Source organism: Chaetura pelagica, unplaced genomic scaffold, assembly GCF_000747805.2.
Source record: "Chaetura pelagica isolate M959 unplaced genomic scaffold, ChaPel_1.0 scaffold150, whole genome shotgun sequence".
Lineage (NCBI taxonomy): Eukaryota > Metazoa > Chordata > Aves > Apodiformes > Apodidae > Chaetura > Chaetura pelagica.
Genome location: NW_009952052.1, coordinates 1281415 through 1305675, shown reverse-complemented (window position 1 = coordinate 1305675; position 24261 = coordinate 1281415). Strand labels below are relative to the sequence as shown.

General features: G+C 36.1%; 1 protein-coding gene across 2 annotated transcripts in view; it reads right to left on the bottom strand.

Moving 5' to 3' along the window:
* BAI3 (brain-specific angiogenesis inhibitor 3) overlaps positions 1 to 24261 on the bottom strand; it is a 466801-nt gene that overhangs the window by 31676 nt on the left and 410864 nt on the right. For both annotated transcript variants that reach the window (XM_010003267.1, XM_010003258.1), the window contains 6 exons: positions 16894 to 17044; positions 16256 to 16325; positions 11082 to 11148; positions 8795 to 8880; positions 5277 to 5375; positions 4769 to 4940 (listed from right to left, as the gene is read on the bottom strand). In XM_010003267.1, the coding sequence (XP_010001569.1) occupies positions 4769 to 4940; positions 5277 to 5375; positions 8795 to 8880; positions 11082 to 11148; positions 16256 to 16325; positions 16894 to 17044 (645 nt within the window). The remainder of the gene's footprint in view (positions 1 to 4768; positions 4941 to 5276; positions 5376 to 8794; positions 8881 to 11081; positions 11149 to 16255; positions 16326 to 16893; positions 17045 to 24261) is intronic.

The following is a 24261-nucleotide window of genomic DNA, read 5'->3' as shown; positions in this document are numbered from 1 at the left end:
TGTACTCTAGGTGACCCTGCTCTGGCAGGGGGGTTGGACTAGATGATCTTTCAAGGTCCCTTCCAACCCCTAGGATTCTATGATTCTATGATTCTCTTAAATGTGCATCTTTCTTACAATGTTTCTAAAGTGCAAACAGCATATGATTTGAACATATTAACAGAATGTCAAATTTATCTGCATCCATCATAGTGACATATGTTGGAACTGCTAGATGTCCTCACACAAGTTAGAAACGAAAAGGTTGAACTTTCTAAATAACAGCATATTTTTCTAAAGCACTTGTTGAAACTTGTTTGAGTATGTAAATACTGTGCTGTCTTTACATTTTACTTTGAAATCTTGTTCCACCCACCTCCCTTAACATCAAGTTACAAAATTTTCTTAAAGCCAGGCAGAGCAGGAGACACAGATGTGATGAACATGCAGATACCAGGGAAGTAGTTTCCTTAGCAACAGTAACCAACTCCAAGCCTTTATAACTTACCCTCTCCCTACTCATACACTTTATTTTTCTCCTGCAATACAGAAATGTGGGCTTTAAGCACAAATGATGCATTTAATCTAAATGCTCTCTATCTCTCAGCAGAGCACAGCAAAAGAATAAAATACATGTGGGTTCCTCCCCTCACCTGCATTAACAGGAATTACTCAGTGTGATTCAAATCCTTTTCAGAGCATCTTGTGTTCAAGCAGGTCAAGCAAACCCTTTTGCTCTGACAGGGAAGCTTCAGCACTAACCTCTACTATCACTCCCTGTTCTGTGACACAGACCTCACTATATTCTAATTCCTAAGTAGGTATTTAAACAGCAAAAAGAGGAAAAAAAAAATGCTAGGTTTTCTAGGCTAAGAAGGCAACATAAAACCTTAATAGCTAACACTTCACATTTTTCTTTCCTAATTTCCAAATGTTCTATAAGAGGTCTCCTGCTTGAGCAGTATTATATTTATCTTAGAAGCTAGGAAATGGAATTAAAGCAACATCTGATGTCTTTCCAAAAGACCCTGAACTGATGGAGGGCAGAAATAGACACAACACATACCTTGGCTCTCTTCTAGTTGTATGTCTTACTCATTGAACATCCCTGGCTTGCTAATGCAGCCCTTGTCACAAAAGCTCTTCAATATAGCATTCTAGAGCCAGTAAAAATGTTTTCATCATTTATTTTTATATCAATATAATTATGAAGAAAAACAGAGGTTTTATATATATAATTGTAAAAGTCTGTGTCTTTCTGTAATGTAATAACAATAAAGGCATTGTAAACCAGGGCTGTCCTCTTTTTTGTTTGAATTTTATGGTGATATATTCCATTCCATATTTTTTTTTCCTGACAGTCAGAATTATTGTTTTGCCTGTGCTGCCATGCTATAAATATTAGATCAATCCTATAGGCTATAACTGAGATAGCTTTGTATCTGTCATCCAGAATGACAAATATGTTGGCAGGATTTCCCTGACAGGCACTGGCAGAGCAAAATGCTTTTGCAGACAACAGAAAGCAACACTGTTCTTTAAGCTGAGGAGGCACCCTGTGCAATGCAAAGGCTGCACACTGTGCATCATGGCCACTATCTCGGCTTGTAGTCACCTAAGGGTCTCTGGAGATAGAAAGCCAGACTCCCTAGAGCCAGATTGAAACATAACTTAGTGGACTTGTGTCTTTTTCTGTGTAAGTACTTGAAGTAAACAATTACATTTTTGCTGCTACAAACTGGTCCATGTAGGTGGAGATCATACACTTTTTTGAAATAAATACTGTTTCAAGTGCATCAACTTTTACTTCTTTGCTGCTCCTGAAGAACTTTCTGTTTTATCTTTTTTCCCATTTCAAAAACATTACCCTAATTGCTTCCTCAAGTGTTCTACCCAGTTTACAATTTAAATTTGGAAGTCTAAAGAAGATTCAATGTATTCTGTCAAATTCAAGTTCACACAGCAATATGCCTAGGCTTCTTTGTCTTCCACTGCCAGCACTGTCATTATCTTGACTGGAGATAATCTACTGATTAGTAAATGTCTTCTCTGTACATTTACTTCTGCATAAGTTGCCATGACTGTAGAAAAAACTCCTTCCCCTTTTTGATAAGGGACAACCTTATCAAACCTAGACACTTTTTGGGCTTCATTGGGAAATTTTCTCATGACATCATTTTTAAAAAATACTATGTAGATAGACTGAGTAGCTGTTTTATCAAATAGCCTTCTTCTACAATTTCAGAGTTAGGATCAGGAGGTGTAACTACCAAAAACTGGCTTGTGGGAACAACTCTAACTAGCTAAATGAAGCAGTGGTTCTTTGCATTTGATGAGATATGTATATCTGATTTGCTAAAAGATCAGCAAATAAAATAAACCATAACTAGATGACTGCCTATACATGAACAGTTAATATTATAAATTCCATTTTAAAATCTTTAGAAGCAGATAATGCACTTGCACTAGAACCAATGAGTTAAAAGTGTTGCAAGTCAAGATACCCTACAAATTTGAACACTGAGTTGACTTACAGGAAAGTCTAATTCCACCCCTACCACCACAGTCTGTGGTAGTAAGCAGGGTCAGACAAGAACATTTCTATGAGATGTTCAGCAGTATCAAAGTGATCCCTGGTAATCAAGCCTTTGCAGCAAATAGTTGTGATTAGAATAGGGAACCTGTCCTGAACTGGAAGATGTCCATTCAATTTCATCTTAAGCAGTCAAAATATATATATATTTTTTTTCAAAATAAGCTCCTGTGTTACTGTACTGAGACAGACGTTATTGTCTGGGTTTTTTTATTATTTTATTTTATTTTAATTTTGTTTTGTTATATATGGTGCCATACTCTGTTACTTTTAGAATTTCTCATGGATTTTGGTCCATTTTTTTATGAAATCAATGACTGATAATCAGGTATGTGTTCTAGCCTCTCTATATCCTCACAAAGTACAGGAGGAAATAGAATCAGGACACAATGAAATGGAATGAAGCTGCGGAAAGGGATGTTCATATTGGACATTAGGAAAAGATTCTTTATGGAGAGGGTGGTCAGTCATTGGAACAGGTGCCCCAAGGAACTGGTCATGGCACCAAGCCTGTTAGAGTTCAAATTTCATCTGCAATCTTGAGCTAGATATATACCTTTTAAAATAAAAACTGTTTCTCAGGACAGTAAGTGGGAAGTGGTATGTCCTTTCCAGGCTAATTAATATATCCCAATAGAAAGACAAATTTCTTAGACAGGAAAACTAGGGTGGAACTGCCATTCTTTCTACATACAGGTGAGAATAACCTATTTCACAAAAAAAAATCATATGGAGAAAGATAAGTCTGTAGAAAATAAGGGGATAGCAAGAGAGTTCTACATAAAATAGTTTTGTCTTGAGTATTACCTCTTATTCTGCACATCTTTTTATCCTGAACAAAAACCAACCAAGTAAAAAAAAAACAAATAAAAAAGATATAAAGGTAGTTAAGTCATTTCCACTATGAAAGCTGATAAAGTAAGAAAAACAAAAGCTCACAGTCTCAAACAGCTTGAATAAAGTGGGATGGAGTCAGCACCATGGAAGATACTAATTTCTGCAATATATTGTTAAGTTTTTTCCTTAAGAATTAGAAACTTAATTCTTATCCTACTGTGTAGGATATTACATATCCTGCTGTGTAGTACAGTGATATAAAGTTCATGCAAAGTGGAACACTACTGAAAGATTGAAATAAATTATATTGCCCATAATTCTTTTTCATTAATATAATGAGTTTCAATGTTTAAAGGGTTTGAACAGTGGAAAAGGAAGCAACTGTGTGAGATTTCTCACCCAGCATTGACACTAAGTTTTTACTGAAACACCCTCCTGTTTTTTCAGTCCCAGAGTGCTTTTGAATAACTCTTGCCACTCATGCTATCATGCTAAATGGTGTAATTTGGTTTATTGGTACAGTAAATATCCTGAAGTTGATAAATGGCTGCTGCGTAGATGGGCCAGTGAACCAGGTTACTGCTCTCCAGTCTGGCTCCACCTGCTCATTTTGTGGTCTCATGACCACGTATCAACCAGAGTAGCTGTTGTGTTACTGCTCACAAACCTATCTCAATAAAAAGGTAAGGTTATCAGCAGATTAGATAGGTTAGAGAAGCTGCCATCAGAGCCAGGCTAAAGACCAGTTGTGTGGTGGCTTTGACATAAAATCTCAGTGGTGATGAATTCTGCAGTGGGTGGCAATAAGCTGTGGAGGCCAAGCCATAGTATTAGCTTTTCCTTGCTGTTCTCCTTACCTGTCTTCATTCTCACTGTCCCCATAACTTAAGTATGTTACCTTAAGTATGTACCTGAGTTTGTAGAACTGAAAGGGTAGAGCTTCACCAACATAACACCTCATGTCCTTGTGTCCTCCTTCATGGACAGTATAAACCAAAATAGTTTTTAGTTTGAATCGTTTTAGAGTCTGCAAAAATCTATAGCTTTTGGCCTTCAGGAAAAGGGCATTCATGTTAGCATTTCCCTATACTCACAATATTGAGAAAGCCTAACCCTTAAAAATATCTCAGGAATGATTAAAGGCCATCTTTAATTTAGTGGGTACAATTTTACACTGAAACTGACTTTCTGCATTGATCTTCTCCCTCTTCTCTCTCTTGTTCCTCTAAATCTCACCATAAAATACTTTCTCTTTCTATCAAATTAATTTATGTTGAGCAAGCTGTACATAACATTAAAGAGCAGTTGAGAGATTAACAGGAGCACAGCCCTTTAGAAAACTGGGAAGCCATTCCTCACCTCCCTTCGGAGAATACAATGGACCATGACAATAACAAAGCCTTGCAATGAATCAAATACTGCAAAAAGTATCTGAAATAATATTGATCTTTTGTCTGTCATGGCCAGAACTGCAGACATCCAAGTCAGGGCCAGAAGTGGCAACACCACGCATGAACTCCAAAGGGATGCCCTATTGAAAAAAAAGGAAAAAACAGCATTGTAATATTGTAAAAAAAAATATTAAAAGCTCACTACTAAAATGAAACATATTTAAGGATGGCATTTTATCAAGTTAACTTGAAAATCATAGACAAGAATGTAACAGTGTTGGTACTTTATATTCTAAAGAATATCCTGTATTCAGTTAATAAACAGTTGCAATTTTTTTGTTGTTGTTGTTAAAAAGTATTTAAATGTGCTCAGCACTCTATACAGTGTTAGCAAACACAGTTGTCATCATCAAACTATTGTTTCACATGCACTGTATAAGATTTGTAACAAGAAGATGTAAATGATCAGGACTAACATGGCATTACTGGCGGTGGTGGCTGACAAAGCTGTTGTTGAAACTACTCCACACTTGGCACATTTGAGCGTCAAACCGCTATGAGGCTCACTCATCTGACTGCAAACAAACAGAACACCCACAAAAAGAACAAAATATTGAATTGTCACCAAAAAACGTTGCTACTGAAATTTAGCTTTTATATACGATGTCATGCAGAAAAAGTAAGTAGACTTATTCAGGATGAACGCTTTATGTTGTTGCAAAACTGTACTTTGTACTTTACATGACTGTTAGCTTCATATGTTAATGCTATGGGGCTTCATTTCATGCAGACTCCAGTTCTTCCATTTAAGCTAAAAAAGGCCCCAAATGTCCAGTGATTAAAACTGCTCAGTACACTGAAGTAAACATAAGCATGTGCTAGGATAGACACACAAAGTGAAATCCCTCTATTCAGACCTGTGAAAAGACTATTGTATCTGAACTTGCTTGAAAAAGAGCGTAAGACAATTAAAGGAGGAGTATGAAGTATTCATGATTACAGAACATTAAGAGGGAAAGAAACATGCAAAATGTATTTAAGCATCAAATCAGTATTGGCAATACTGTGTTGTCAGATTTGCACTAGTGATCTGAATGGCCCGCAAAAATCTGGAGTGGTTTTATTCATGCTATATGAAGGTCTGAATATAGGGCTTGAAATGTATGGAATCTGATGAAATAAATATCATTCAGTACTTTAAGAAGGGTGAACTGCTTTGCATTTTAATAAAACACAGTACACAAGCATTAAACTCATAGCATTTTGTATGGACAATTGTAGCTCAGCACCTGTCAGAAGAGTTTAAGGGCAAAACCTGGCATTGAAATTTTCTTTTACCAACAGCATTCATTCAACTTTCTCTTGCCAATCCTTCTCTTTCTGCCATCAGAACCAGGAATAAATAGCTAACTGAGTTGCAACAGGATGGGTGCTCTACCTATTCCCAGCTGGAAAGTGGTTAACACCATGAAGAGAGGTAACGCTTCAGTTTTTTTCCCAGTCATTTCAACCAACAGAACTCCTTTTTGTTGTGAAAGCCAGCGCTTGTAAGATTTTTAACATACTGCCCAAAACAACATTGAACTCCAGTGATTTCCACTTTGATAAACCAACTAATGTCTTTTCATTAAAAAAAAATGCAGGGTATTTTCCATAAACATGCAATTTTTTCCCGTAAAAATACAGTAAGATTCATTACCTTGTATAACGTTTTTGTAGGGTATGAAAAGAACTCAGAGAATTCACATCAGTTTAAACCAATTAAAGATCTATATCATTAATGAATGAAGAAGGAAAATGCCTTGGGTAAGCTTAACCTAAGCTCAGAAAAATACTTTTAATCTTTCCTTGGCAGCACTTCAGTTTTATCAGACTGTATTATTCTCTTTACCTCTATGGATTAGTTCTGGATCTTGAAAATGTAACTCCATGTGTATATGGACCCAATAGAATCTTTCTGGTTGAGCATATATTTGTGCTACCCCTTATGTCAGAAATTGATATTTATCAAGACACTTGTTGATTCTTCATGTGCTTATTAAGGAGGAAAAGAAACATATAGAGTTAGTACATTTTACTCCATTCACTACTTTAAATCCTGCATTAATGATTTCTAGAGTTGAATGTTTGGCTGAATTTTTGACAGGTATAAATCCAATGTTTGCCAGAGAAAAATGCAGTTGCCTTTCTGAGCATGGCTGGCAAGAGGTATTTGAGAAATGACAATCCCCCTTCTGCTGCAGATAAAATAGTGCAGCAATTTCTCTGCCTCAAAAATGACTCAGGACTCTTCATCTGCCAAGCAGTATCAAGGAATGCTTTTGCCAAGCCACCATCTCATACTATCACAAAAGTTAGGACAGTTTCTTGATTAGAGCATCTACATGCTTTCCCAGAACAGCTGGATTGTTTATGACAAAATAATTTCTAGCTTTTTATCCATTTACTTTAAACTAAAATACCTCTTTGTTAAGTTGTTTCACTGCTGGAAAGCAAGTTTCATCAGGAAAATAGACTACAAGCAAATAGATTTCTATAGCCAACAACTGAGTAGCTGAAAAAAAGTTATGCAGTTAAATGTAAGCTAGGATATCCTTAGAAAATGCTCAAAGATGAAGCCATGGCCACTCCAACACCTTAAATGACTGGAATTGGAGCAGATGTCAATTTAAATTGGTGATTACTAAGTTATTACTACTCTTGTAATAATTTGAGTAGCTTTATACTATTCTAGATTTCATCAGTGTTACACATTTAGGAATGTTGGTAGAGTAATGAAGACAAAAGTAAGGTTAAGAAATTAATATTTTCTATTGAAAAAAGAGGAAAAGAGAAGAAAAGAAATGAAAGCTTTAGGTACATATTTGTCAGAATAACGGTGAAAAAGCTGAAAACCATAAAGTTTAATTGAATTGATATTAGATGTAAATCATACCAGCTGAAATATTTATCACAGATTCAGACATCTAACCAATGAATTGAACTTATTAGGAATGCTACTGTTAGTGTAATGGGAAAATAATTCAAAGTGAAGCTGTAATAAATCTCCTCCTAGTAGTAATACACAGTAAAAGAAAGATGTAATTGTTTATCATTTAGAAACGCAGGTATTGGTGATGTGAACTACAAGCTGGCTCAAAAGACAATACTAGAACATATAGCTGTAAAAAACAGTTATGCAAAGTTTAAATGCACTTTCAAAAATATTACAAATGTGAAGATGCACATGTGAAATATTTTTCTCCAATACCAAATAAATCTGGGTTTGCTGCTTCAGTATTTCAAATCCTTGTCATCCACTGAAAAAGCTTCTGATACCCCCAGTGTTGTAATTCTTTCTTCTTGTGATAACAAATGAAATTTGAATGTAAATGAAAGTAAATAATCAATAACACATACTTTCAATTTACGTTTTTTCTTTTTCTTTTTTTTTTTTTTTTCTTTTGAAATATGTTTTTTAACTTTGAAATTCTGTTACACTAATTTAAAACCTACTCCTATGTAGATACGGATGTAAGAACAAAGGCAAATTTTCCACATAATCAGAATGGCAGGATAGCATGGACCTCAGTAAGAGAGATATTACTGTACAATAGATTTTATAACAATTTTCACAAATAAGTAACATTTCACACCATAGTAATTAAAGTTGACAGCTAGACCCAAATAATCACTTCCTTCAGTACACACAGTTCACCAAACTGTTTTCCTAACTGTGACTACTTTACATGTGTAACATTCTGGTGAAATCTCTGTTCAGATTTGTTTAATTCTCATTAACTTAATACAGTTGTACTTGTGTTTTATTATGTTTAGTTGCATTCCCTCAGGATAATGCAACAGCAGCTTTTGAGATGAATGGAATCTCTTAGACACACTGTTACACTAATGTAAAATTTCAAAGCACAATCAAAAGCATTTTTGCTGAATATCTGTAATTGAAAATTGGTGATAAAATTTTAAAATGCTTTAAAATAACCCAATTGTTGCTTACCCCGCTCTGTGTTTGAGCTTTTTATCTAGGATTCCATCTCTGGAAACAAGTTTATTAAATACCAAAATGCCAATTACCATGTTGACCTGTCAAACAGAAAACAAACATTTGATTTTTCAGTGCCTGAAAGAAAATACTTTATCCTGTTACTTCAGAAAAAGGCTCTTACAGGCCTGCTAAATACCTTCTGTTACATTTCTGAGTATTCTATCAGAAACTCTAACACTGTTTCTGAGCACACTAAAAGTGTGTATTCTCAAATGGGTAACACATATGCACCCGGCAATAGGCTTATTTTTGAATCTTGAATTTAAATCAAGAATGAATCTGGTATTAAGTTATATGGGTACATGCTGCTGGCCAGAAGCTTGAGTAATACAGCTTTAATACCTCCTCAGTTTTAACTGCAATCATACAGCCTGTTCCAGAAAAAACACTGTCTCTGAGTTATGCACACAAAGAAGAGCTAGTTGGAATACACGATGACCGTAACTGTGTTCCTTTTTAAGCATTTATGGCCCATATGGGTGTTCCCACTTATGCAGAACCAGCCTGTGGTTTTCCGTATCCTTCTGCACATTAGTAATTGTCTACATCATTCAACAAATGCCAATCTTGAGCCTTATTTGACTGCAATTTCCTTTTTTTGTGGGCCACATGAATACCTTGGCTAAGTCTGTTTAGCTCCATTAGAGTAAATGGTGTTATGATCACATACATTGGTTGAAGACCTAACCTAAAAAAAATTCAAGTGTTTCAGCAGTCAGACCTTGGCACTCAATGGACACACTAATGGCATTTAATGGACAAGTTAATGACTGTTATTATCCATTTGTATTATTGAACTGAACTCTTTGAACCTATCTCTACATGGCCCTGCAAAGAGGTAATACCAAGTTTTGAAACTGTTGAATTTTTCTTAGAAAAGAGTAATACTTTTTTCCTTTCAAACAAATTTTTCAAGATCTGTGCCAAAATGCGTAATTGTTGCCAGTCTGTCCAGCCAAATCTTTTCCAGCTTTTCTTTATTTCTTCTGCTTTATTTCTTCTGCTTTATTTTCAGCATTTACATTTTTCAGCTGATGTTACATAATTTTTGCTTCATACAGTTAGGCTTAAGTGGCTGCGTGGAATGGCTTCTTCCACAGCTATTAGCTAATGGTAGGGCAAACTGCAACTGTGAACTTGAAAAATCTCGAAACAAAGCTTGCCAATTACACAGAGAACATACAGTTCCATGTAAAAATTATGACTGGCTTTTTGTAAACATCCTTGGCTCCTCTATCATGACAGGGACTATGAGCTGTACAACAGGATCCTGGCTTAACTCCAGGCAAGAATGAGACAAACTCTATGGGAGTAGTAAACATCCATTTTAGGAAAATCTGTGTAGCTAAATGGCTACATCTTTGACAACTGTTAAGACCAATTCCCTATTGCAAGGGAAAATCAGAAATAACCAGGTTGATAGAGCTATCCTAGTATCAAATTGGTGAAAGGGAAAAAAGAGTTAGATTAAAAATATGTAAGCGAAAAATACTAAGAAAATTATTGTACAAAACCCATACAGACTCTCGAGTAGATGACTGATAGCCAATGGCTCATGTAGAGTACAATTCATCTTAATTCATCTTACCTTAAAGTAGACAACTGAAGTACTTCTGATGGTTTGAGCTCTAAAAGTGCATGTTTTTCTCACTGTCAATGAATATGGCTGGGATAACTAGCTTAGGAATTTACATTGCAGATGTCTACAATTAGGTAAAAATCCTACATCTAAAAGCATTTCCCATGATGTGGAAGATAAATAAAAAAATTAGTCACATTTCCCAGGTATGATTTTATTCTTTGCCTTCCAAAGCAGTAGCCAAGAAGAACTTGCTGGCTGGTTCCACTCCTTCTGTTGCTTTTGCTGGCACAGCAATACACTGCCAAGCAGCACTCTATCAAGACTGTCACTGAACTTCATAAAGCAGTGACAATCCTATAGATGCTACTGATAATAATTCAGTGATGCCTGCAACAAATTTTCTGTGCCACAATTCAGTACACTGTTCTGTCACAGCTTACTGTGTAAACATGCAGAGATAACCAGTATAAAGAAGTGATACAATTGAATGAATTGTACATTCAAAAAACTGACGGCATGCTAAACAATACTGAGCTTAGTATTTTCAGCAAAATGTAACACTGTAAATTAAATCTACTCTATAGCTAAGCCTTTATAATATAAATAGCATATTCCATCATTTCATATTAAAATACTAGAAATTATATTCATGTTTACCAAGACAACAGCTGCTGCAGGTCCAACGAAAGCATAAAGTAGTCCTCCTTCAAGAGACAGCCAACAGCTGGAAAGAACATTAGAGAAGAACTAACACAAATTAAAAATAAGTATAACGTATTGCCAAGAAAACATTACTAACTACCACAGCATGAGATTTTTATCACAGAATCACACAGAATTTTCATGGTTGGATGGCACCTCTGAGATCACTGAGTCCAACCATAAGCACACAAAAGAATCCAAACCATAAACAAACAAAAAATCCCACACCACCGAAAAACACCCACAACAGAACCCACAACCTTGGCCACTAGTGCATGCCCTGAAGTGCCACATCTACACATTTTTTTAATACCTCCATGGATGGTGACTCAACTACCTCCCTGGGCAGGCTGTTCCAGTGCCTGAATATTCTCTCAGTATAGAAATTATTCCTAATATCCAATCTGAACCTCCGTTGTCTTAACTTCAGGCCATTTCCTCTGGTCCTATCATTATTTACTTGGGAGAAAAGGCCAACACCCATCTCCCTATAACCTCCTTTCAGGTAGCTGCAGAGGGTGATGAGGCCTCCCCTCAGCCTCCTTTTCTGCAGACTAAACATCCTCAGTTCCCTCAGTCACTCCTCATATGACTTGCTCTCTAGGCCATTCACCAGCTTGGTTCTCCTCTGGACACAGTTCTCAATGTCCTTCTTATAGTGAGGGGCCCAGAACTGAACACAGTACTCAAGGTGCAGCCTCACCAGTGCCGAGTACAGGGGCATGATCACCTCCCTACTCCTGCTGGCCATGCTATTTCTGATGCAGGCCAGGATGCCATTGGCCTTCTTGGGCACCTGGGAACACTGCTAGTTCATGTTCATCCAACTGTCAACCAGCACTCTCAAGTCCATTTCTTGTGGGCAGCCTTCCAGCCACTCCTCCCCAAGCCTGTAGCGTTGCCTAGAGTTGTGACTGAAATGCAGGAACCTGTGCTGGGCCGTATTGAACCTCATACAATTGGCTGCAGCCCATTGATCCTGCCTGTCCAGGTCCCTGTGTAGAGCCTTCCTACTGTTGAGCAGATCAACAGTCTCACCCAATTTGGTGTCATCTGCAACCTACTGCAAATTTACCCCCTTATCAGTTGTACATGCTCATTTCTACATGTAGAGATTCATATACACAAACACAAAATTACTTTGTTGACAAGATGGCATAGAGAGTTGGAAGTTATTTCCACTACCAGCTATTAACATTTCAAAAGTTTTCATGTGAATTATACATATACTGAAATGCCTAGAAACATTTCTATCTCACAGTGTCTGACAGTTCTATACTTAAAACAATGAAAGGCTAAGTACATATAACATAGAACGTCAGGAAAAAAAAAACAATAAACCAAACCAAAACAAAAAAAACAAACAGGCTTCTATATATCTTCTCTTATGTCACTCAGTAATTACCATTAGGACTAGATCTTTGCAAACAATATAACTGTATATTTTAAAGCATCTGAAAAAATATATTTTCTTGTGAGCTAATAAACTTGCAGAGTTTGTCATACTGCATCAGGACTTTCACTGAAAACCCTCAGATTTTCAAACACAGAGCACTTAGAGAATAGAATTCTAAATATTTGATACACCATATTGCAAAAGATCAGGAGCTTCACACGCTGAAGTAAATGCAGCTGTGCTATTTTCCCAGTGATTACACATTCAAAGACTGCATGTTTATTTGAATGCATGATCACACCTACATATAAGAAAACTCAAATATATGCATTCAAATAATTTACTTGGCTCTTACATCCAGAAACATTCACATTAGAATCCTGAATATGTTTTTTAATTTCTGGTAGTGCTTTTGTACATTTGAAAACCAAGTAAATTAAATGCAAGGACATAATATTAATCGTCTTTTAGAGCAGGAATTGTAACTGCAAAGAATAAAAGTGTTTCCAGCTCTAATGAAGCCATGTGCAATCTGACATATGAACCCATATGCATCAGTGTGCTTCAATCTGGCATGATAAATTGATGCAAGTAGTTTGTAACTGCTTCGCTGTTGAAAAGGTAATACATGTCAGGCTACTCTATGTCATATTTCAAAAACCAACTGCAACAATAATGTTCAATTTATTTTCATAATGTCAAACAAAAATGCTTTCAAAATTTTCTGCAATTTTCCATGTTATTTTTTCCAAAAGCTACCTTATTTATTGTGCGAGTCTGAGAACATGGGCTTTTGAGACAGAAGACTGTATTCATAGTGCATTTCCCTACCATTATTAATTTTTAAATTCAGTGTAGATGATCACTGTGCATAAATAACACGTATAATTAAACTGTTAATGTTTGTTGGGAGACGGAAACACCATAAAAATTATTGATGTATTGTATTTGAAATATAAGCTCAGTTACCTATGCTGAAAAAAGGGGTGAACAAGGGTTTTTCGTAAATAAAAACAGTTTCTACCACAATAAATCTTTATGACTGAGGGAGAATTGTTCCCTTCCTCTCCCATACCCTCAAGTAAAAAGTCTGCTCAAAAGAGTGACTTTTATAGGCAGAGCTGGAAAAAAAAGGTAGAGGTTTCCACCTTTTCTTTACACAATCTGAATTTTCAACCATCTGTCACATGATTATTGCGAAGTACTCAATATGTGCCAGTTGATGACTTGTTGCAGATGATGTGCTTGTTGCCAATCATTTTCTGTTGAAGATTTTCTGAAGACAGATTCTCAGGTGCCGTCTTATACCATAAGGCAATTGCTGTCAATTTCTCTCCAGATATTTCTTTCTTTCTTTTTCTTTCTTTCTTTTTTTTTTTTTTTTTTTTTTCCTGATAGTTTTTTTCTATGCTTTATGATTGTTTTTATTTCATTCTCCTATTCTGCCTCCTTTCTCCCTGGTCCTCACACAGCAGAAAGCCACAGAAAATGATGTGAACAGAGAGCATCCACTGGTGATTTTATAGGGCCATGCTACATGGTCATAAAATTCTGCTGACTGATGCAGTATCTGTAGACTTGCTCTGTAGATTTTGTGAGTTCTTTGATGCTTTCTGGGAGACTGAATCCTTCTCTTAGGAGACCATGGTTATGAAAGATATTTAGTTTTTGCTGATATAATGAATTCCTGAAAGTTGTCTGCGCTGCTCCTTAATATTGGTGGTAGATGTGGTTTATCTTGATTTCAGTAAAGCATGTGACACTGTCTCCCACAAAGATGCTTAAGGGAGTGGAACATCTCCCTGAAGAGGAAAGGCAGCTGGGTCTCTTTAGCTTGGACAAGAGGAGACTGAGGGGCAACCTAATCAATGTTTACAAATACATTAAGGGTGAGTGTCAGCAGGATGGACCCAGGCTTTTTACAGTGATGTCTAGTGATAGGACAAGGGGCAGTGGGTGCAAACAGGAACATAGGAGGTTCCACGTAAACATCAGAAAAAACTTCTTTACTGTGAGAGTGACAGAGCACTGGAACAGGCTGCCTAGAGAGGTTGTGGAGTCTCCTTCGCTGGATACATTCAAACCCCGCCTGGACACGTTCCTGTGTGATGTGCTCTAGGTGACCCTGCTCTGGCAGGGGGGGTGGGCCAGATGATCTTTCCAGGGCTCTTCCAACCCCTAAGATTCTGTGATTCTATGATATAGCACTGTATGTAAGCATGAGTAAGTCACACAGATTTATTAACTACAACTTGTAGTAGTGGTGCTCTCATAATACTGATCATCTGAAGAGGAGTAGCAATAATATTTATAAGCTTCACAGAAATAGCTGGAAAAAAACAATTAAGATTTAAGAAAACCAAATAATTTTCAGCTATCCTGAAATATCCAAAAGCTTGTCACTTTGTTTATTTATTATTATTTTTAGGAAATATCGATCTATATCAGTACAACTGTCTGTGTGAAATAGTTTCCATATTTAGTTTTAAATGTACAGTAATATAACTATTTAATACTTAGGGCTAAAGGAAAAAGAGAGAAATCAGAGATGGTTGTTCACAGAATTGGTTTGAGTGTGAACAATTCAAGACACCCCCATCAGTCATATACCATGTGAAACTGAGATCCTTGTGCCTTCTTCCTTTCCATCAATCTCTTAATGTGTTTGACTGTGGGGTTGAAATCACTTCCTTAATTTTCACTCTTAACTTTATCTATTTGGAAATGTCATTTTCAAAAAAAAGCATCTGAAAGAAGCTTGAAGCTTTCTCTGCCATGTGCCAAGACAGTGAGACACAGAGGGCAGGGAGGGGGAATCCTGATCTCACTCACTGATGATGCTAAGGAGAATAACTAAATATTCACTGAAGTGAGGATTTGACCTAACTCAGCCTCATCTCTGATAGATGCACTCATTACCAGGCTATAGAGTCATATTTCCTCTCTTTCTGTCCAGATGCATACTTAATTTCTTAGGCAACGTGAGGAGAGCTCCAAACAGGATGACTGAAGGAAACGCATTCTCGCATACATAATGTCTCAGTGGTTGTAGAGCTCTGTTGGTAGAAAAGAGACTCAGCGCAAGCTCCTTCTTTAGTAGGAGACGACTGAAGGGCTGCCTCACTGAGGAGTGAATTTTCCAGGGTGCTAAATACACACTGGAACCAGTCAGGTGGCTAAACAGAAGCTGTATTAACAAAATGTAAATGAAGCACACAGATCTCCTCCTCACTGTCTCTCATGTATAGCCCAGTCCAGTAAATGGGCTTGATCAGGCACTCCACAACAAAGGGGATGCATGGGAGACCTATTGAGATTTCTGTGAGTCTTTGGCTCCAAGCAGCTCAGGGGCATCAAAGATGAGGTACGTTTGGTCAGTAGAAATGTGGCTGCCAAAGAGACTCTTGCCAGTACAGTTTTAGATGTATTCAGAAGTTTTCAAAGGCTACCCATGACATGTACAGTTTTCTTTGATAAATGTATGTAAGTGTTGGGTGTCTACATGGACCTAATCCTCAGTGTTTCTAAAGAAATCCAGAATCCCTGGTGCTTTAGTGAGTTCAGTCCAAGACTGGCATATGGTATTCTCTTTGTTCTTTTGTGGACCACTCAGGGATCCCCAGGGCAGTCCCAAGTGTGAATGGATACCTGTAGAGTATATATAGTTCCCCAGGGATATGACAGTCTTGTTATCTAAAACAATAATTTATCATTTCGTTTCAGATTGACTTACTAGTGGGCTGTTCCATATCCTTTTGTCTTGGTAAAGCCTATTGATATTGCAACCACTAATGCTGGTAGACCTGAAAAAAATAAAACCAGTTATAACCATTAGATGCTGAGCAAAATGTTGCTGTTATGTCTGGAGAAAAAACAACAGGGCAAGCTAATGCAAAATGGTCCATTTTACATGGAATGAATAATTTAATGAAGCACAGTGCTACTGCAGGATTTGTCTTTTCAAAACACTGGCAGGGAGGAGGACAATGTTTTCTGCCCACAGCAAACCACTCTGGTGTAGCTAAAATACTGATATCTTTGACAAGTCTTAAACAAAACTAGGAAGAGGCTTAAGGAATAGTTAAGTTAATATTTTTTTTATTATTATTATTTTTTATTTCTTGGTATTCCATTACTTTGCTGAAAATCTTTTAAAACGTTGTTAAAACATATTTATAAAATAATACTAAAATATACACCAGCAGAGCTTGTGCTTGAGTGGAAAAGGTCCTAACGTAGTTTTCTTTTTAGTAACGTACTGCCTGCTATCTTTCAGATTTCCTGAAGAAAATGGTTATATTCTTGACATTGTTGCTGCATTAAATGTTTCATTCCAAAGATTCTGAAAAAAAATGAATTTAATGGACTTACCCCATCCAAGGCAAAGGAAACGCTTCCTTATGAGCCGTGTCCTAATTTTTCCAGTAACAGCCATATATGACTGCCACGCTTCTGTCAAAACCCAACAGAATGAAGCTAAGAAGAAGAAGTGTAAAAATGCGGTGGTTGTGGTGCAGATGCCCTGCAGGAAGCAAAGAGAAGCTCATGCTGAATACTTAGGGACACTCATTTCTCTTTTCAATTAAAAGACTTGTCATATTCTATCATCTTGACCTTTATGCTTAGCATCGGCTCCCCCTTTATGATGTGGTGGCCACAATAACGTAAAGAGAGATGTTAATGAGGATTAGGCAGAAGAGGTTTTACTGTTTTCCCAAACATTGAGTATGTTGACCAAGGAAAAAGAACACAAAATAAATCATGCCACCAGATTTTTCTCTGTATGTATACATTTCCCAGGGATTATAATAAAGTCATTGTGGTAAGTAAATTTTAAAGTCCTGATTATAAAATATCAGAGTTGAATAAAGAAAATGTGGGAATACAAATGTCCTAATTGCCAGTTATAATTTCTTTCACTCCAAGCAGAAATATTCTGACTGTAAAACTGAATTTCAGGCAATGGATTAGGTTTGATGCATTTGATTTTTTTATTTCAAATTTATGGAATGTTAACCTGTTGGAATATACTGCCTGATAACGTTTTAGTCAGGTTTTAGTATCATAACCTTAGCAACTACCCTGGATATTGTTTTTATGGGTGTCAGTCATTTGTCATCTGAAAGTTATTTTCAGCATATGCAATTTGCATTCTTTCATCACTGTAGCCCTTAATTAAACTTCACATTGTAGCTTATGTAAGTGAACTTGGCATAAATGTTGATCTACCCTCCAATGTGTTGCTTAAAATGACAGTTGCAGGCTATAACATGCAGTGTGCATTGTACCCTAGAACCAAAACCACATCAGTAGTGTTGAGACCATCCTTATTATAATTTTTCCTTAACACAATTGGAAGTGTCAAAATTATACCAAGGTTAAAAAATAAATATATTTCACACCCCCCATATTAACAATCCAAGATCCTAATTGGGAAATGTAGCTGTTATTTTTATGATTATTTCTTTATGCAGCATATACATCTAGTATTTATCTTACATGCATGTAAAAAAAAGGAGTGATTTTTTAAACTAAAATCCCAGTTCAGCAAACTATTTAGGGAGAAAACATGCAAGTTCCTAATTATATATCAATGCTTGCATACATTGTTGAATCAAGGATGGTTAGTACAAAAATTTGGCAAGGATAAGATATATATGACACCACTCATTTTTTAAGTTCATTTTATATTCCTAGCTACTTTTAGGTCTTTTTGACTTTTCTATTGTGTTTTCCCAGATTATTATTTGAAACCACTTGTGTTGGTTCCCTTCAATAGTTATCTGAAATACATAGCTGATAACTGGTATCACTTGATATTAACATTAGCTCGTACCAGCTTCCGAACTTTCAAAACATTATGCACTTGAGGATTCAAAACTTAATTAATTCCTGGTATGAATCTGCAAATGTGACCAACACCTTGTTTTCTAGTCCTGGGTCAAATTGTCTATTTAAGTTTGAGGGAAAAGTTTTCTATATAAGCAAGAGAAATATTGTTAATTTTTTAAAAGTGAGGAGTGTAAACCTGAAAAAAACCCAGCAGATCCTGAAAATGCACTAGTTATTCCATCCTAGATTTTGCCATCAGTTCTTCTGTTTGTATGTCCCTAAAGTATGTGGATTTATAAAGTTTATCCTGTTAAAGCCTGGCTGATAGCAGTATTTCCTGTAAATGAGAAACCTATATAGTCAAATACACAATAAATATAATAAAAAATAAGGAAATGTCCTTTATATTACTAGCTGGCTCATAGGTTATGAATCCCCACTAGGCAACTTTAATTTGCTTTCCTATCGATGTGTTTGTAAAAGCAAGCATGTTCTGCTGGAATAAGAATCTGACAATAAAATTACTTTTGAGGAATAGTACACAATATTTTAGGGAGAAACTACATAGGTAAAATATAGTATTACCCTGAAAAACATGTGACTATAGTATTTCCCTTATAAAGAATGCAAACACAAATAAATCCTGATTGTGTAGATGAACACCTTGCTAACTCTTTTGGCTGACTGAGCATAGACTGTAGAATTTAATTAATAACGTAATCCCTGTATTGAAAGATAGATGATGATAATCTGACTCAAATGTGGGTATGGCTGTTGTGGAAGCAAAAAATGTGATGAAATATATCAAGGATCATGATGATCACAAAATGAGAAGATCGCTTCATTAGAAGCGATCTGTCCTCTAGCTGGAATATATGACTGCTGATCATAACTAACTTCTGAATGGCAGACAAGGCTTTTTAATGAACATCGATAGTGAGTCTGCATCACTAATATAGCAGAGGATTTTCGTTACATATCATCAGAAAATGCAAATCAGGTTTAAAACATTACCTAACATTACACTGTGGGACCGTGATGACATAATGCTTGAAGTAAATTCAGCCTCCTTCCTTCCCCAGCCAAAGAAGCTGTCCTGGCAAATGAAATTCCCCTGTCCCAGGTATAGCATGGGCTCAGCACAGTCAACCAAATCTAGCTTTTTATGTAGTTCTGTGTTCTTCCCCTTTGATAAACAAATAAGCAGACAATGCTGTTCTGTCTCGGAAAGTGCTTTATCTGGGAAGACTATTTACAAATAGAAACAAAAAATAATTTTCACCAAAGGCTACTATTAAATGGAGCACTGAGTATCTCAAGCCAGGAATTCCTAATTTTAACAAGCACTGTATTAGTACCTCCCCCCTCCCCTTTTTCCCCATGACATAGAGTTATCCTAATCTCTCCTTCTCCCTCTCCTCTTTTCTGGGACCACCACCTCCTCTCACCTTGCTGCACATGCAGCAGCATCACTAGAACCTTGTGGCCCATCACTCACAGCAAGCCAGTTTGTCAACCTGCCTGCACCAAGACTTTGTGGTACACATCTTCCCCATTGCTTTAGGAGGACATTTATTTCCACTTCTAGTTTATTAAAACTCACTGAATTAATTACTTGTGCTGAGCACCTGTCAACTTGCAACAAAACGAATTTACAAAGCCTAATTTATTTATTATTTCTTCAAGCTTCTGAAATTAACTCTGTTACTCAACCTGCCCTTCCATTGCTGTTGTTCTCAGCTCCCCACGTTTAATTCTAATTACAAGTAGGAGTAGGGAGCTTTTCTGTCCTCAGAATGCACAATTTCATGAGCTTTAATTGAACCTCAATTGTTTAGCTACCTCAAATATCTAAGAGAATACCTCCCTTTTTAATAAACAATATACTACTGAAAGCAAGAGCTTACATGTGGTATCAAATTCTTTCTTTTTTCATTCTTGTAAGACACCCACTTTGAATTACGGCACTGAAGCACAGATGAGAAATGTAAAACACATTGGAAATACAAAGCTACTTATTCTAGTGATCAACATTTTATTGCAATAAGGATGAATAATATAGAGACATTTTATCCACTTTAATGACCTACAAAAAAAGTAGGTCATAAATGCAACCTCAAAATAATAATTTATAATTATTTTTTTAGTAACTGGTTGGGTTTTTATTTTTTAACAGAATGGTGTTGTGTGTTTTTTTTAATAGCAGTGCCAACAGATCTTCCACACAAAGAAAAAATGGGTTAAGTAAGGACACTTGATTTGTCTTCTTGCCCTGAAACAGGTTCTTTTTGCTTCAAGATACTAGTTGCTTGTCTCTAGGTTGTGATAAATAGTACAAGAATCAAAGCTGCTGCAAAATGAACATGAAAAATGACATCTGTATTGGTAACAGCAAAATAAATAGTGCTAAAATCCACTCAGCTGGATTCCATCATGAAGCAGAAATTAAAAGCAGCAGAAAATAATTTAAATAATAAATTTTCTTAGAGATTAAAAAAAAGTCTTGCCTTTCATCTAGCTCTGAGGAGATAAGCCTAAGGAGATAAATTAACTGGGTGCTAATTTTATTCTTATAAAAGAAAGTCCTGACCATGAACTGAACACACGAAGAGCACTTAAAGATCACAATAAAGAATAAATGAAACAAACAAAAGACAATGCAAAGGACATAAGAAAGAGCAGAAATATAATTCTATGTCAAAATGATATGTTTCATTGGCTTTTTTGTGACTCTCAAGTCCTCAATTTATCTTTTCTTTCTTTAAAATAAAAACATAAATTCAAAAAGGAAAATGCTGTTATTATTATTTATATGGCTTCTTAAATTAAAATTATGTTTAAATCAATTTGCACAATACAGTACCTTTGTCTCTGAACCAGCAGATACTGTCAGAATACAGAGATACAGTATACTGGTCAAATACTGCTGTCTTGTACAGTAAATACTAATTTCTAGAGTAAACTGCCATGAAATAGTAGATGAACTTTTAGAGAATGTGGGATAAAGAAGGAAGGGCTTGCATCTCAGGAATACATTTCTGGAAGGAGAACAGATTTTCAATGACAAAAAAATATGGCAAGGAAGTCCATTTTCAGTTGCAAACATACTTGAAACGGTTAGGATCTTAAACGTCTAAGAAACCACAGGTGTAGAATTTCAGGTTTCTCTTCCAGGATCATTAATATTACTGGCACCATAAAGCTTTGAAGATATAATTTCATTTTTAAAAAACTACCTTTTTTTTTTTCCCATACTCAAGTATTAATCTCTTGTTCATGCCAATATTGCAGGAAACCTGACACCCATACTGAAAATAGCACTTCAGTGGAAGGAATTGGTCTAAAATAATGTTATTTGTATTTCAAATCCACAGCTAAGAAACTATTTACTTTAATTATCTGACAGACACATTTTTAGATCTTGTAAAAACCTTTTCTGGCATCTTTAGGGATTGAAGACTCCAGCGGTTTGACTTCATTACATTGTGTCCCAATATCTGACACGATAACCCAAAATAATTTGTATTTTACTCCATGAGCATGCAGGATTCTATATGCTGTACAAGAAGATTTGAATGGTTACCTTTGGTTGGATTTGTAGAGCAAGCTAATTTTTTAGTGCAACAGCAGTGAATTTTGAGTAGTTACATGATCTCCCCCACAAAGATAATGAACAATAACTAAGGGCACTCGATTTTTTGTTCTTCTACTCAATCATTTTTGTTTGCCCACAACAAACAAGATGCCTTTCTAGGTCTTGATAAATTGCTTATAATCTGGCTGTAAATGACCCAGCTGTTTCTGCAGTTCCTTTGGTTTAGTTTATGACTGCATTCTCATAAAGGACCTCTACATCATCAACAGCAACACAATGTCATGGGAAGAAACTTTCAGTATTAAGTTTTGATTTTTTATTTTTTATCATGTGCAGATTATCACAACAGTTGCTAAACTCTGAGGTGCATAACATGTGTGCAGTCTCAGGGTGAATTATTGTTTGTTCAGCTATTTTGATTTGAGGTTTGTTTGTCATATCTTGTCTTCTATTTTGGAGTCTGTCCTCTTAACTGACAGTATAACCTCAGTGATCCTCATGCAATTCTGTAAGTGTGACTGAAAGAAAACATACTAGAAACCATAAATTTTCTCTGTCTTTGTACTTTCCATTCACACTTTAACTATGTGTCTTATTTTTGTATGAATTCCTTTAGATGCTTTATGGACACATTCAAATCCTGCTCCTCTTCCTCCAATGTTCAACCCCAAATGCATTTTTGAAAATCACCTCCCTGTAAGTAAAGAATTCACAAATTTTTTTTGACACTGATTTATGAAGGACATCAGCAGCAGTTCTGTTTATATCTGATCCACAGAAATTGTACAGAGCCTTCTGTTTAGCTTTTGCCCTTGCAGCTAGTTTTCTCCTCTGATAGTTGTCACCTCTATCATTCATATCAGTAACCTCAGTAACATTCAAATTTAATACCTTATAGTTGCAATTCAACATCCTTCTGTTAAGTCCATAGAGAACTGCTTTTTTAAATCCAATTAATTCCTCTGCTAGCCACTCTTCTTCTCTGGACCTTTTAATGTACATAGTACAAAATCATTCTGTCAACTAGATGTGAAGGGTGAGGCTGCAGGGTTTTATTTGATGAAAAAAAAGAATGGAAGTTGCTTGCTCCATATGCTTGCTCTGTTGTAAAGCAGTACTAGTAACAGTAAAGGTATCCTTTATGTGAGCCATGCTGCTAAATTGTTAGTGAATTCCTTGGCACAGTTTTGACCTGGGCCAAAAAATGCTTGACCAGACCAGGCCCATGCACAGACTGAAGGAGAACGTGGGTCAGGAGCCCTGCCTGACAGTCAGCTTGCACACAGCTGTCTTCCTGCACTGGAGAGCTTGGTTGTGATGGATGCAGCAGTGCTTTGATAGTTTGGCTTTGGGCTACAGAAATATTTGAGGCTCATTTTGCTTACTGGTTGGGATAGAAGCAAGAAGTCCAACTGCATAATTCATAATATGCTCGGCTACTGCTAACATATGAGAGAGTAAAATTCATTCCATGTTTACAATATTCTCTGGACATTGTTAATACAATGTGTAGGTTTGTAATGTGTTAACTCAGAAGTGTTTTCTTGCAAATTGAAAGCCAGCTGGAAGACAGTTCTCATAGAGTTTCCTTATACTCATTTTAGTCTTCCTCCTTGTTTGGATTGTTATTGCTAGGTTATATTCAAGCAAATAAGCTCAGCACAAGCAATATCACAGAATTGATTACTCAGAGGCAATTTAATTTCTTCAATCACAAAGCATGTCAAGGGAAGCTCTTCCCTTCTTGCCTTTGTGCTGTGAAGATGTGAATTTTTCTGGGTAGGCAGGAAATTAAGGAATATGATCCTCTAATGTACAGGATTAATTCAAAAGTCAGTGGAAAGACTTACTTTAATTTAAGTAGGCTTCATATTGGGCATTACACCTATAGAATAATGTATGAAAGCTGCATGATCAGAGGTTTGTGATCTTGCTTCCTATCCTAAGTGCTTTAAATGTTTACAAAGTATTGGATGAATTTTTTTCTGGTAAGTGGAGATGACTTCCTTAACATAATTAATTTATACTGTTGGCTTTGATATTAAACACTTTAAACAAGGTAAATGTCAACTTTGTCAGGAAAAATAACTTCGTTTTTTAACTATGTCCTCACGTGAATGTGTTGTGAAGTTTACGAAACTCAGAACAGCAAATTTTCAATCAGATTTAAAAGAAAATAAGAAGCCCTTTGCAACTCTGCAGCATAAAACAAATTTAAATACAAGTTTTTTAACTTCTTCCTGAGTAATTAATTTAAAATTGCTATCACCATGTTGTAATAGTGATGCTTCACTTTGCCGGAGAACACTCTT